General features: G+C 39.8%; 1 protein-coding gene across 1 annotated transcript in view; it reads left to right on the top strand.

Annotated features, from left to right (window-relative positions):
- Positions 1-15214, top strand: part of ITGA8 (integrin subunit alpha 8) — a 120567-nt gene that overhangs the window by 92642 nt on the left and 12711 nt on the right. Inside the window, exons 27-28 of the mRNA XM_076331614.1 lie at positions 362-475; positions 13477-13578. Coding sequence (XP_076187729.1) covers positions 362-475; positions 13477-13578 — 216 coding nt within the window. The remainder of the gene's footprint in view (positions 1-361; positions 476-13476; positions 13579-15214) is intronic.

Below are 15214 nucleotides of genomic sequence, written 5' to 3'. Positions count from 1 at the left end.
AAAGTGTTGAAATCACAAAATGACTGATAGAAAAAGACAAAGCACTTGCTTCAAAGGATTGATAAGTACTTGGACATTTTAAGAGTCCTTCAGACTAGATATTGTTTAAAATTATTGCTTTTATTTTCATTACTACAGGTAGGTGGTTGTATTCATTGGTGGTGCAAAAAGAATCTCCCCCTTGGTTTGTAGTTCTCACAATGACTCATGGGGTATCTCATGTATATTAGATTAAATTACTGATTTCAGACTACTTATCTCTTTAAAGGAAAGTTGATTTGTTATGCTAATTTATAGCATTTGAAAGTGATTATATACATTTTTAAAGCATAGGTATGACTTCCCTTTATTTTGTACACAGAACTGTACAAATGTGAAGTGTATCCTAATTTCGTGCACTGTGGGACAACTGGAAAGAGGGAAGAGTGCAGCGCTAAAAATCAGGTCCCGGCTATGGGCCCAAACATTCCTGGAGGTAATGCACACAAAAATCTCTTTCTATACACAAAGACCCCTGCATCTTTTATTTGACCAGATATTTAAGAATGAAAATGATTAAATTAAATGGGCCAAATGCAAATCCTTTTTGCTGTCACTTTCTTTGAAGATAACATCTCACTGGTTCCTGTTCAGGTCACATGCATGCTGCTTACTTTTCTTTTTCTCACTATCACTGCCTCTCAAATTCATGTCCTGAATCTTACCTGAAAATTCCAAGATTATTTTTAAACATCTTTCCTGGTTTTGTTTCTGCTTTCCTGTACTGGCCCAAATCTCTTAGGTCTCCATGACATGCTCTGCATTCATCACATCTTTCCCGATGAAAGGTTTTTCTTGGAGCCGAACAGTAGGTGGTGTACACTGTGTCCAGCTTAAAAATTCATTGTTATTCATTCTCCATTAATCTAGGGAAGAGTAATATGTATCAAGCTCATATGACATAAAACACTCATGTAGTGACAGTCTGTGTCTTACCACTAAAAAGAAGGGACAGTGCGGACCATGGAAAAAATGTACTTCTTTTGCAAATTCTTGCATTTCCAACTTCATCTACTCTCAGAATTGTATTTGAACTGCATAAGGCAGAGGGATTGCACTGTGAGCTGTTACCTCGCAGCTGGCCATGTGTCTGTAGTACTATGTGGTTGTCATATCTTTAACACTGGGCAGTACACTGAGAAATTTATAATTCAGTTTGCTGTTACTAGGAAATAACTGCAGATCCTATCTTGAGCAAACTGATTGATTATCACCTTCCTTCTTCAAGGAATTTAGAATTGCCCCGCCTTTCTACCTGGAATGCAAGAACCTTCCTGTGTTCCCCATAGCTGTGGGAGAAGAATGATTTATCCCCACAGTACCTCTTACCCTAGCAAGAGAAGAAATGAGGATCTTCAGCTTACAACAGGAACTTTAAATTAAGCTCCTCACACCTTTTAAGTTAATTTCTCCCTTTTCTCAAATGTGAAAGTAGATAAAAGAAATTCTTCCTCGCTTAACTTGCTTTTCGGGAGAAACAAGAGAGCAGATGGGACAGTATTTACAGAAAGTTCAATGTCAGCTCAATAGCTAACCATCATGGCTCCAAATCCACAATGGGTGCATACTTTGGAGGTCATGGGTCTCTCTTAGTGTACTGGACTATGGCAGTAGCTACCGAAAGGATGACTTGAAAGATGTTTTCTACCTATCTGTCAGGACTTAAGGTCACATTCTGTGTTTCTTCTGCAACAGCTATTAGCACCATTATGAAGAGAGCATAGAACTATCTGGCCTTGCTTGAGAGAAAGTGATTTCTGTCTAGCTCAGTAACAAAGGACATCCTTTCAAATACTAGGTGAATTAATTCCTGATTTGTCAGTACATTTTCTTTCTATTAACAATCAATCCCAAGAAACTTTCATATCCTCTCTTCAGTTCCCTTAACACAAATACAATGCTTTTAAGAGGAGGCATATTTAGCTAATGTGTTTGAAAGGCTAGACTGGAGGCTCTTCATTTAGGTTTGCTCAGTGAGTCATCTGCTAGCGGGAAAAAAGGGCAGGCCCTCGTTCAAATTTAAGCCCAAAAGCTTGACAGCTTGGATGTCTCTCTGTCCTTCCAAATCTGGGTAACTGGGATGGACATCTTCTGGTGTAAGCTTTTGCAAAGATCTTACAAACCCCTTGCACAGATCCTTAGATGCCAATTTTCTAGGCTATTTACAGCTATTTCAGTGGGAATTAGCCTCATAAAAGTTTTTCTAAGTCCAGTTTAGTATGTAACAAGAAATAACTATAAGATATTAAAGCTAAACAAATTTAGTGAGAAACAAAGAGTGTTTCTCTGGGGTTTTGGTTGTGACGGAACAAACTAGCTACAGAAGACATGAAATCTCCTTTTCTTAGCGTCTCTTAATAAAGACAGAATCTTTTTCTAGAATATAAGCTTAGTTAGGCTGACTTAGGTTCAGAGGAAGGATAACTGCATGAAATTCAGTGGCATGTTTAATGCAGGAGCAGTGGGACTCATCTTACCTAATTTTAGTCATCTGAAAGTTAGATGCCAAGGCTGGTTGCCTAACTCTGTAGCCAGCAGCAAGACAGAGAGGTGTCTTAAGAGGGTGCTTTATGCAGCTGATTTGAAACACCTTTCTCTGCCCTCCTTCTGATCTGGATGCCTTGGGACACAGGTGTGTGCAAACACACCAGGCAATGCCAGTGCTGCAGTCCCTTTATTTCCTCCTTGCTCCTTAACAAATCCTGCTTGCTATTCCTGTACCTCCGTTCACTCAGTGAGCTCAAGGCAGAGGTGGAACCTTACACCAACCTGTGGGCAGGAGCAAGGATGAGTCATCTTGTAGGCTCCCTGGGTGCAGAGACCTCATGGCAAACACTCCTACAAGTACATCTTTTGCTTACTCCGCTGTCCTTACACACCCTTGCTACCAAACAAGGCTTTTTATGGGCTGTGATAATTTTACCTTTTATCTGTATCCGTAGGAAGCATTTCTGTTTCCTTCAGGCAGTAACTTACAAGCATTGTAAAGGCTCAGCAAACTCCACTTAAAGCAACAGGATTTTTTTCTAAGTATAAAAGGGTAGTCCCCAGAGAACTGTTGCATCCTCCCATTTACATCTAAGAAGCTGCCAGAATAACATGACCCCTGTTTCACATGCAAACTTATATATTGAGAAAAGAGAGAGGGCAAAAAGTATGATGGGATGTGGTTGCCTTCCTCCTACTCTCCTCACAACAGTTCCCTTTTTCACAGTCCCTTTTAAAATTAACAGTTATACAGCCATCACCATAAAAGACTGTAGAGCATAATTATTTTCCTAAAAAGGGCATAATCTGCCCTGATTAAGCCTGTAAACTTCTAGTTCCTAAGGTTATTCCAGAAGTAAACTAAAGTATACCTAAAAAACAATTGCTGTTAGCTAGGCTGAAATCTGCAGATTCAAACTGAGGATTAAAATACAGTCAAAATAATCAGGGCGTGGTGATTCTGAACCAGGAAGGACTGTTCAAGGGCCAGACTGAACCCCACAGTCATGGTTTAGTAAAGACACTTAGAGGAAAAGTTGCTGTCTCTACAGCAACATCCCAAACTCTTTTGCACATGCAATTAATGTACAAAATTTTCATATGCCAAAGAAAGCAGGATAATGGTGACGTACAACATTCCTCAACTGTGTTGTAATCTAAATGAAGATATGATGATCTGCAGAAGAAATTGTTTGTGCTCATTAAAGCTGAGAACACACTGTCATTATGTATTTTCTTCTCATAGATATGCCAATGCAAACCTGATGAGAATTTGATTGAAAGTGATTGATGAATGCTAGGATGAAATAATTCATGTTTCTCATCGAAGTTATATGGATCAGCCTGTATATTTTGTTGCCACAAAAGATCAGTCATGTATTGAGTGACTCCTTCCTCCTCCACTTAGTTTAACTGACAACAGCTGACCCTTTTGCCTCTTGACAGTTGTAATCTGTCACCTTAAAACCCAAACTCCCACAACAAATAACAGTTAAATGACATGCAATGATTAGACATGTTTGAGTAAATAAGCAGCCCAAATTTCCCAACCAGCCAACAAAGACAGAGACAGACATTGTGCAAAGGCCAAGAAGAATCACAGACTTTTTTGGATTAACTTCAAAGCCTGGCTGTAAATATGAACCCTCTGGTAAAGCTGACTTTTGGATTCAGACTTGCTGATCGAGCAAATAATAGCCTGAGTCATACAAAAGAGAAACAACCTTACATGGTTATGTTACGTTGTGTTCTGTTAGGGCTCTATTATGTCCCCATTTGTCTAATCATGGTATTTCTGAGGCATCAGAAGGAGATCCAAGGGGATCTTGCCCAGCATTCACTGAACTCTGATGGGTACTTTTTACTATAAGACTCAGGAGTTGGCTAGTAAAACATCTGTTTTGAAAATGTATTTCTAAATGATGAATCTGTGCCATCTGTCTGATTTGCGACATCCTTCCAGGCTCCAAGCTCTTTGGATACTTATAGCACTGTGGGAAGTGGAACTCAGCTCATTCTTGACTATTATTTCAGCCTGTATTGAAAGTTCCTCACAACAATAAAAATCTTGTTCTGGGAGAGCTTAGGGAGGCAGTAATGTAAAAAAACCACAGAGGGTGTGCAAGGTTCCCAAGAGGTTTAAAGTTTATTTTATTTTATTTTTATTTTATTGAATATAATTGTATTGTTTCTCTCTTGACTTTTAGACAGTTCCAGATATTTGAATTTGGCACCCCTGACTGCATGAACTTTAATAGCTAGAAGGGAGAAAAATCTAGTTTTAATCTGAGAAAGCTGAAAAGTAACAGAAACATGGCAGACACACTGTAATTGGTTGCTCCCTTAGTATACAAAGCCATGTTTTGGCTTCTCTGTTAAATACTTGTTATTTCAGTGTTTCTGAACATACACTGCTCCTGTTTCTTTTTAGATGCCTAAATATGGAAATATATGCTTGACATAATAAAGGTGATGAGTGCTGCAACACCCACATCTTAAGTGCCTGGCCCCAGACTGGAATCCAAAACCTGGAACTAAATACCTAGGCTCCCTATACAGCATACAGAGGCAATGAGGTACCTCAGACAAATTGACTTGCACTAACCACCAGGGTGGTCCATGAGGGCTATCGCTTAACAGGAGGATAGGCACCCAAATCAGGATTAAGCTGGAATATTCCCACCCTCTCAGAAGGCAGAATCCAAAAATGACTCAGGAGGTACCTACAGCATTAGTTGAAAGACTTAAGGAGGACTTTGTTTATTCAATATTCAGTGGCAGAAGCTAGAGCTGGCAGCCTAATGATTAGAGAATTCATGACTGGAAGACGTGAATTCACTTCCCTCCTCAGCTTGACAAACCCCACGTTCCTGTTTTACAGAATGATGGTGCTCCCTTCTGCTGAAGCTGCACCTCTACAAGGGCATAAAAAGAAATCAAGAGGTCTGGAAGGGTATAGAAAATGAGAAAGAACCTGATGTAATACCTTGTTATTTTGGGCCATCAGCTAGAAGTCCTCCCAGTCCTCTCATCTCCCTTTGCCTTCATTGCCTAGCACCTGGAGCTATCATCACTGTTAGAGTGTATGCTCTAATCGTAATTCCTTGATGAGAAATTTTGGTGAGAATCTCCATATTTTACTACTGGTGAACTCAGAGACTCTTTTTAGTGTGGTAGGAATCCTCTAGGCCAGGTAATGCTTTTGGGACTAGGATTCGGTTTAGCTGCACAAAGGCCATTGGAGGCAGAATGCAGATAACCAATGCAGTGGGGCCACACAGACTGTCCTCTGTGCAGCACGGGTGTGTCTGCAGAGGCTTGGAAGTCAGAACAGAGGTGAACTGGTGGAGGTGGTCCAAGACAGGTGAGAGATCTAGCTTTTGTATAGGCTCTTTTATTGAATCACTTTTCTCCCTCTCCTCTTTACTATGGGAGCAATTATTTCATCTGTAAGTGGGATATGACCCCAAGGAACAAAAATTTCTGTCCTCAGCACAGAACCTCTTTCTGTGCCCAGTGGAAAACATCTCAGTCAAGGGAAGCTTGCTTAGTGTTTTCAAAGCATAAATCTGCAGCCAGCCTAAATTCACTATCCATGGATGGAAGTGGGGAAGCACCAGAAAAATTAGTGAGAGAGAGATCTTGGTCTCTCACTAATTGCCATATGTAAGCCATATATGGAAGTTTAAGTAGATTATTTTAATTCAGACTGAGAATTAAAAGCCATAAATTTGATGCACTGCCCTTCAAACCACATATAATAACAAAAGGAGGAAGTCGTCAAAGAAATTTGCCTTTACGTCAAACAACTGTTATTTGAAAAAAACAAAATAAGTAAAAAAGAAATCTGTGTGTGGCCAAAAATACTGTATTGTGCTGGATTTGATTGTTTATGTGGAGTGAAGGCTAGAAAGAAAGAGACCTTGGCACTGGGCTGAACTAGCTGGAGTTTTTTTGGGTGTGGGCTAGTTTTGTTTTCATTCATTGTTATTTAAAATAATGTCAAAATGTTAACAAGAGCAGAACATGAGACTTGCTAGATGTGCTAAAGTATAGGTAACGTTAGGTATATGAAGAAATAAACCTCTTAAATCAATAACCATTAAAATCTGTATATTAAAGTGTTCTGAAATCACAACAAAATATCTGCCTCTATTATAATTTAAAATAGTCTGTTTAAATGAATGGAAAAGATATAATATGTGAAGTGTAAGAAGTTAGTGACAGAGATGAGGAAGCATTGATTTTCAGATGAGTTGTATTGTATTTGGTCACAGATACATTTGGGTGGATATACCCTCTTGTTACAAATAGCACAAGTACTTTTTGACCATGCACAGAGTCATACATACATTTTTTAACAAATTAATACAAGAACAAATAGTTGTATGACCTCTACTCTCAGCATTTATGTAAGCTACTCTATTTATTGGCAGTAGTTCAGGTTTTTGGAGGTATGGGTCAAAGAAAGCAAGTTAATGAATCCCAAAGCATATATTTAAAAGGTAACACCATATTGCTTACCCTCTTGTCTCTAAAATGTGCCAGACTCCAGCAGACACGAAGGGAAACAAGTTTTAATGAAGCAGGGCCAATATTGTTATAACAGCACTGAACTCTATATGCAACAGACATAAGTTCTGGGGGGAAAATTCCACCGCAGCATGCATCTTGCAATAGAGAAAGTACATGCCCTTCAGTTAGGGTGACTTCACTGGGCTACATCTAAGCAGAAAAAAAGTATTTCAGAGTTGAACAATGCTTTATAGAGGCAGTGGAACAAAGTCAGTCTGGGGAGTCTCTCCAGTAGTTAAACTCTTAAAACTTAAACAAAAAAGTTTTGTTCCTCCTACCCTCAGTCTAGCTCCCTGTGGGCCAGATTTGTCCCTGCATTTTAGTCTGATCTCTGACTAAGAGGCCTTCATATGCCTTAAAGACGCTTTGGGGAGACTTCAGATCTTTGCCTGAGCTTCCTGCAAGAAACCACCAGCATTCTACTGGAGCCTGGAGAACTCTCCTTCAAATTGTCCAAGATTTTCCAGCACTTCCCACATTATTTCTGTTTGTCTCAATTGTACTTAGGGAAACACTGTGCTGAATATTTATTGGGAAGACTTTCCTTCATTTCTGGATGCTTCTGTGTCTCGCAACTGTTAAAGAAAACAAAGGTTTCAGTTCAAAAATCTATTTGTAAAACAAAAGTGTGTAGAGAGAGAGCAGCCTTAATAAATACACCAGCAGGGATCTACCACCCAGGCAACACAGGGGATGGCCGTGTTTTGCCTACTTACCAGAATATTGGCAAACTACTGTCTCAGCAAAGCACACAAGAGCAGGGTCTGCTTGTTGGAAGGGAGAACCTCAAAAGGCCAATGTAGCTAGTGCTGAGCTCCCTACTGTTGGTCGTTAGGCACTGACATTCACAAATACCAAATTCCTTCTTCCCCTTCCTCTGAGCCATAATGAAGTCCTCAGCTTGAATTGCAAACCGCAGGTCCTGCTGCTTCCAGTAAACACTGAATATTTAAACATATGCTATTTAAAAAATGATACGGTAAAGAAATGCTGTTTCTTACAAATGACTTGAGAATTATAAACAAGGCTGTAGGAGAGACAGCTGCCTATATCTCCAAGGTGTTGGTACAAGTAAAAATCCTGTTTGCAACTGATGCTGACCAGAGTCATTATTTTAAAGCCCTTTGCCACAAACACATAATTCTGTGAATGCAGGAAAAACTCCTTAGTCTTTTACTCCATTCCTGCAAAACAATGGAGATGTGCAGCATTTCCAGGAGCCTAATGAAGGGTCAAGGAGAGTTGATAGCTGTGGGCACAACCCAAGGTTGTTAACCCCAGCCAAGCATTAATCCACAGGAAGTACCCTCCCCAATGTTCTTATTGCTGATATAAGCTGAAAATGAAATAAGCCATGTATAGTAGGTGAAAGGATTTATTTTTCCATGAGTGCTGTGTTTCCTTATATGATGTTTCAAGAGAGTTAATGCCTTAATTGTACCTTAGCCAATCAGGCTGTGTGTCTAATGTCTACTTCTTTAATAATATAACATACCCTGCCCTCTCCATTACAGATTTTATAAATCATATAAATCATATCCAGAATCCTGCTTAATATGAATTGCTTAGAACTGAAAACATAAGGCTTTTTTCAGGCTTTTTTCTGAATGCAAATCATTGCACAACTACAGAAACATGCTGGGACTTTGTGTGAGAAGTCTAGTGCTGTAGAATAAAAGATGAAGAATGTCTTGAGTCTGAAAATGGAAAATAATTAGTGTGATAAGGAAAAATTATTTTTCTGAAGACCATCTCATAGATGTTTAGCACCATGAAAGTGTATAAAAAATACTTATTTGCCAAGTCTAATATTAAATCGGTCTAATTTTTCATTGCAAACGTTGTTAATAGAAAAGGTATTTTTTCATTAGATGCCATCTACGTTAAGGAGCTGATTTGACTATCCCTATGTAGTCACATGAGGCAGTTTTCTTCATATTGCTCATTTCTAGTATAAGCCCCAAGGAGAGGTTAAATGTCCTGATAATAAACATTTGGCTGCTCTCAATATATTAAAAGAACAAAATTATGGCATAGCCAAATGAGTTCCAGAAGGCAATAAATGTGCTGGCTTCATGTCACCAGTAAACACTCACATATTTGAAGAGAAAACTAGTTGTTTAAAAAGAAGACAGAATGGACAAGGCAAATACCAGAACTACAACCCTGGACCTCAGGAGAGCAGGCATCAGCCTTTTCAGGGATCTGCTTGGAAGAACTCCATGGGAGATGATTCTGGAGAAAAGAGGGGTCCAGGAGAACTAGTTGATTCTCCAGGATCACCTCCTTTAAGCTCAAGAACAGTCCATCCTGACATGCACGAAGTCAAGCAAGGTGGCAGGAGGCCTGCATGGACGAACAAGGAGCTCCTGCTAAAACTCAAACACAGAAAGGAAACATAAAAGAGGTAGAAGCAGAGTCAGTTGACGCAGGGCAGGGACTGGGTGGGGAATATAGCGACACTGTCTGAGCCTAGCAAGGGACTTAAAGGGCATCAAGGAAGCTTCTATAAGTATATCAGCAGCAAAAGGAAGGCTAGGGAAAATATGGGTCTTCTGCTGAATGGGACATGGAAAAGGCCGAGTTACTCAATGCCTCCTTCACTGTGGTCTTTACTGGTAAAATCTGCATACAGTAATCCGAGGCCGCTGCAACCAGAGACAAAACATGCAGCAATGAAAATTTACCTTCAGTGGCGGAACATCAGGTTAGGGGAACATTTAAACAAATGGGACATACAAAGTCCAAGAGACCTGACAGGATACACCTACAAGTGCTGAGGGAGCTGGCCAATGTCAATGCGAGACCACTTTCAATTATCTTTGAAAGGTCATGGTGATTGGGGGAAGTTCCTGAGGACTGCAAGAAAGCAAATGTCACACCTATCTTCAAGAAGGAGGATACAGAGAACTACAGACCAGTCAGCTTCATTTCAATCCCTGAGAAGGTGATGGAGAAAAAAAATCTGGGAGCCATTTGCAAACATCTGAAGGACAAGAAGGTGATTTGGAGTTGTCAGTGTGGATTTATGAAGGGGAAGTCATGCTTGACCAACCTGATAGCCTTCTGCAATGAGATAAATGAGGTTCATCTTGGTGGACGAGGGGAGAGCAGTCATTGTTTTTTATCTTGACTTTAGCAAGGTTTTTGACACTGTCAAAATGAATGAAAATAGGTGGACGGAGAGGTAGATTCAAAACAGACTGAACTGCCAGGCTTAAAGTGTTGTGATCAGCAGCACAAAGTCCAGCTGGAGGTCTGTCACTAATGGTGTACCCCAGGGGTCAATACTGGGGCCAATACTGTTTAACATCTTTACTGTCTTGGATAATGGGACTCACTCTCAGCAAGTTTGCAGATGATAAAAAGTGGAAGGAGTGGTTGGTACACCAGATGGTTGTACCGCCCTTCAGAGGGACCCGGACAGGCTGGAGAAGTGGGCTGGCAGGAATTCCATGAAGTGTGACAAAGGGAAATGCAAAGTCTTGTACCACAGGAGGAATAGCCCGACGCACCAGTACAGGCTGGGGGCCAACCAGCTGGAAGGCAGTGTTCTAGCAAAGAATCTGGGGGTCCTGGTGGACACCGAGTTGAACATGAGCCCACTGTGTGCGCCCTTGCAGCAAAGAAAGCCAACAGCCTCTTAGGCTGCATTAGGAAAAGCACTGCCAGCAGGTCGAGGGAGGTGACTTTTCCCCTCTACTCAGTACTGGTGAGACAGATCTGGAGTGCTCTGTCCAGTCCTGGTCTCCCTGGGACAAGTGAGACATGGACAAACTGAAGCAAGTCCAGCCAAGGGCCACAACAATGGTTAAGGGTTTGGAGCTTCTGATGGACAAGGGGAGTCTGAGAGAGCTGGGACTGTTCAGTCTGGAGAAGAGAGGGCTCAGGAGGGATCTTATCAGTGTGTATAAACATCTGATAAGAGGGAGTAAAGAAGACAGAGCCAGGCTCTTCTCAATGATATCCAATAACAGGACAAGAGGGAAGAAGCACAAATTGAAATACAGGAAATTCCATTCAAACATAAGAAAAAACTTTTTACTGTGAAGGTAGTCAAACACTGGCATAGGTTGCTCCTAGAGTTTGTGGAGTCTCCATTCTTGGAGATATTCAAAACCCAGCTGGACATGGCCCTGAGGGTACTGCTCTAGTTGACCTTGCTCTGAGCATGTGGTTGGAATAGACGATCTCCAGAGGTGCCTTCCAACCTCAGCAGTTCTGTGAAAACTTTAGTTGGGCCATGGTCATCCAACTACATCCATGCTGGCTCCCAGGTTTAGGCTATGCTTATTTCAGGTCATGTTCACAAACAAACCTTTCTCCATCAGTGAAGGAAATAAACAGTAGCCCAAATTATCATGGGATCTTCTTACCTCAGTCTTTGCTCCACAAAACAGCTGAAAGGGGAGAAGCATTTCTTAGAGAGGGTTTATGCCTTTGATGCAACAGGAAATTCCAGAGGAAACCACCACCCAGCAGGGAGGAAAAGATGCTGAGTAATTACATAGGAACCAAGTCTCGTCAATGGAGCAGAACTCCTAAATGTGCCAGAAGCAGGAGAAAGAGTTTTGCAGAAGGCAATTTAGGAAGTGACAGTGACGTTCCAAATACACTGGACTGTATGCAGCTGGTGCCAAAATTAAAGATTGCTTTACTTACAAGGCTCTGTCTTTCCATAAATCAGTAGTCAAATACTGTGTTGGATTCTGGTCATCATATTTCAGAAAGGATTGAGACAGGTAGCAAAAATGATAAAAGGCTTCAAAAATACTATCATACAAAAGATTAAAATTATTTACCTCAAGGAGTCTAATGTAAAGGGATATAATGATAGTCATAATTCCTAGCCCTCTGGATTCCAGTGGACTTATTAGCACTTAACTATCTAATGCTTTTCAGAGCATATCAAAGCACTTTCAAAGGAGATCCGTATCATTACCCCAACTTTACATGGGATGGGATATACAAGATAAGTTGCATGTAGTGTCACCCAAAAAATCAGTTGCAGAGATGGAATTAGAAACAGGTTTGTTATCTTCCAGAAGAGCATGGTAACCACTCAGCCATCCTTCCTTGGGATAAAACAACAAAAAAGAGGACGTAGTCTGAGTGCAGGATCTTCTGTCTGTACAAAATAACCATCAGTGAAATTAAAACACGTCAAATTCAAAGTGAACTGAAAGATTTACTTGATACCTGATGTACTTAGCCTTCAAAACTAACTCCAGTGAGATATCCATGATGCCAAAGCTCAACGGGATTCAAAATATGTGTGTGGAAAATATTTGTATCTGTTGTAGTAAATGTTGCAACCATTAAGATTATTTTAAGGGACATGCACTTTCATGTGTCAGGGCTTCTGCCAGGTCATAACAGATTTAGGCAGATATTTTTTTCAGTGGACATACCAGCATTTAACTATCATTTCAAGGCAGTTTGCACAGAGTGGGAGATTATTGTCAAGGTCAGAACAGCACAATGAGACACACAATTGGTCAGATGTAGTGTGTCAGTGCTTACCTGGCCTCCAAATGAGGTGAAAGCACTAACTAAAAGTCACAGCATGAGCTATATGATGTAACAGGTTTTAGTCATTCTGAACCAGGGAAGGTAATACCTAATCTAATCTAGTAATATTTTATAAACACAAGCAAATATAAATTAAAGACAGAGAACTGACAGAGAGATATGTTTTGTTTTCTCTGCACATCTTTGGGTTTGTTGAAATGCTTAATGAGAGCTATATAAATATTTTACTAGGCAGCCAGTTAAACAATGACTGCTATGCATTCCTATTGCAGTTGCACAATGTGGTAAAAAAGCAAGGTGAGTTGTTCTGGGGTTTTTTAGCTCTACTGCAATAGGAAATCGATCACACTCTTAAGTGAAGTGCAAAGAAGTTTGTTCCTATTGTTGTTCTTTGATGGGAAGGCACAGCCATTCCTTTGATGCCATCAGGGAGCTCTACCAGCTGGGTCTCAATGTAGGCCTGGAAATCTTCTCAAGATACGCGCTTTTGTTGTTGGGCTTGGTGAGCAGAGGCAAGGTTTTAAAACATAGACACCCTATAAACTTCCCCCATGCTTCAAACTCACCAGTCTCCTATTTCAGAGAGAAATATGTGTATGTGTCTTTCTGCATATCTAACCCTTCTTTCCCATTTGAACATGCGGTCTTTGTATTTCAGCTTCATGCTGTATTATGTGTTTGTCTCACAGCTACGTACAGGTCCCAGGATGGCTGTACCCTTTACCAGAAGAAACCATCTTTGCCTTAGGAAATCAGTGCTCTGTATTTTTTCTCTGCTTATTTCTCATAATGCTTTTAAGTATAAACATGGGGTTTAATAATTTCTTTTTTATGTAATTTCAGAGAAAGAATGATCTCTATACTCTTTCTTCCAATGTGTCCTTCAAAGTTAAGAGCATGCCATATAAAGTGCAACCAGCAAAGCTACCCGAGGGAAGCATAGCAGTAAGTAACTGAAAACGATATCTTTGTGTGAAGCCCATGTATTTGGTCATTCTGATCACAGCTGTGAAAGTTTTTATAGATTAAAATATTGAGATCAGTCTTTTCTGTGTTTCTAGTGTAAATTCCTGAAATAATACCTAAAGGAAATACCTTTATTGCTTTCTGTGGAAGTTGCTGATATATGATACTAATTCCATTTTTAAATAATTTCTTGCTGCATTAATGTGCAGACTGCTTTATTGCAATCAGGATGGATTTTTCACTCAGAAGAAAACAACAAAACTGTGAAAGCAAGTGTCTAATTACTTTGTTTGGGGTAAAAAAAGATCTGGTGGAAATTTTTGTGCAAAACCCAAAATCTTGTTTCTGTCTGGTTTAGAGATCTCACTCTTCTCCCAGTCAGCAGTTCTCTCACACAAGCTTATGGATTATCTATGGCAGCTTCTCTTTTATCTGTATTAAGCTTCTTTGATACCCTGGCTTTCAGAAAGGTCTGCATGCCTCTCTAGTGTTTCCACCTCACAGCACATCAGGTGCAAGATATGAAATTACCTGGTAATCCCTATAGATAGATAGATTGATCGATCGATCAATCAATAGATAGATGGATGCTAAAGTACTTGCATTATTTGCAGTACGTTAGTAGTAGTACTGGATTATTATATCAAAAATTAATCTTGGAGGTGTAAGTTTGATTTAATTGTTTGCTGGTGCCAAAGCATTGAGTTTGGGGAGCAATTTAAAGGAATTTGCTTCTTATGGTGTCTAATACCATGGTTAAAATTAACTCTATTTTGTCATTACTGATGGAAATAAGTAAAATATGAGTGCAAAATTTGATTCTAGTAGAAAAGTAATCTGAAATTTGAAGGCTTATTGTTCTCATCTTTATAAAGATTTATCATTTACAGTCCTTCTTTTAAAAGGTAAACTCAGTAGAAACTTTTCCCAGTTAAATCCTGGTGCAAACATATCATATTAGTCTGTTGAGATGTAGTAGGGAACAGAATATTTTCTTATATGGAAAACCAACATAATAAACCACTTCACAGCTTACTTTGAATATATTTTAGAGGATACAGGCTATAAAGTTTTGTTTTGAACAAGCACAGATTGAATGGTTGATTGATACTTGCTCTGGGAAGACACAAGGTGAAATCTTGGTCGTATATGCTCAGTGACTCCAACCTCTAACATCAGGAGAACCATGATTTCACCAGAGAGATTTGATGCTTAATGCAGTATTCATCCAGAAAGGTTCAAAGGCTCCAAGCTGACAGATATACTCAGGCTCTTTTTATTTTCTTGCAGCATGTGTTCCATACCAGAAACACATGTTGTGCAGAACTCTGTTGATAGTGGTGCCTTCATCTGGACTGAAGTGCTTTACCCCAGGTGATAGCCTGCTGTTCTCAACAAGTGTCAGATGATCTACCAAATGATCAGATAAGCATTTTATTCTCTTACTCCAGCCAGTATAATGCTTGTTATTTGCTGCAGATGATTTACAGCAAAATGCCTGTAATGGCAACTGTAAAATGTTGAAAAATGATAGCGCTTTTATGTCGTTTCATATCTGGACATGGCAGTGGATGCTTGCCAGCTCTACAGCTTAATGTGTTATATGCACAAGCTC

This window comes from Aptenodytes patagonicus, chromosome 2 (assembly GCF_965638725.1).
Source record: "Aptenodytes patagonicus chromosome 2, bAptPat1.pri.cur, whole genome shotgun sequence".
NCBI classification, from domain to species: domain Eukaryota; kingdom Metazoa; phylum Chordata; class Aves; order Sphenisciformes; family Spheniscidae; genus Aptenodytes; species Aptenodytes patagonicus.
This window is presented reverse-complemented; position numbering and strand designations above follow the sequence as displayed.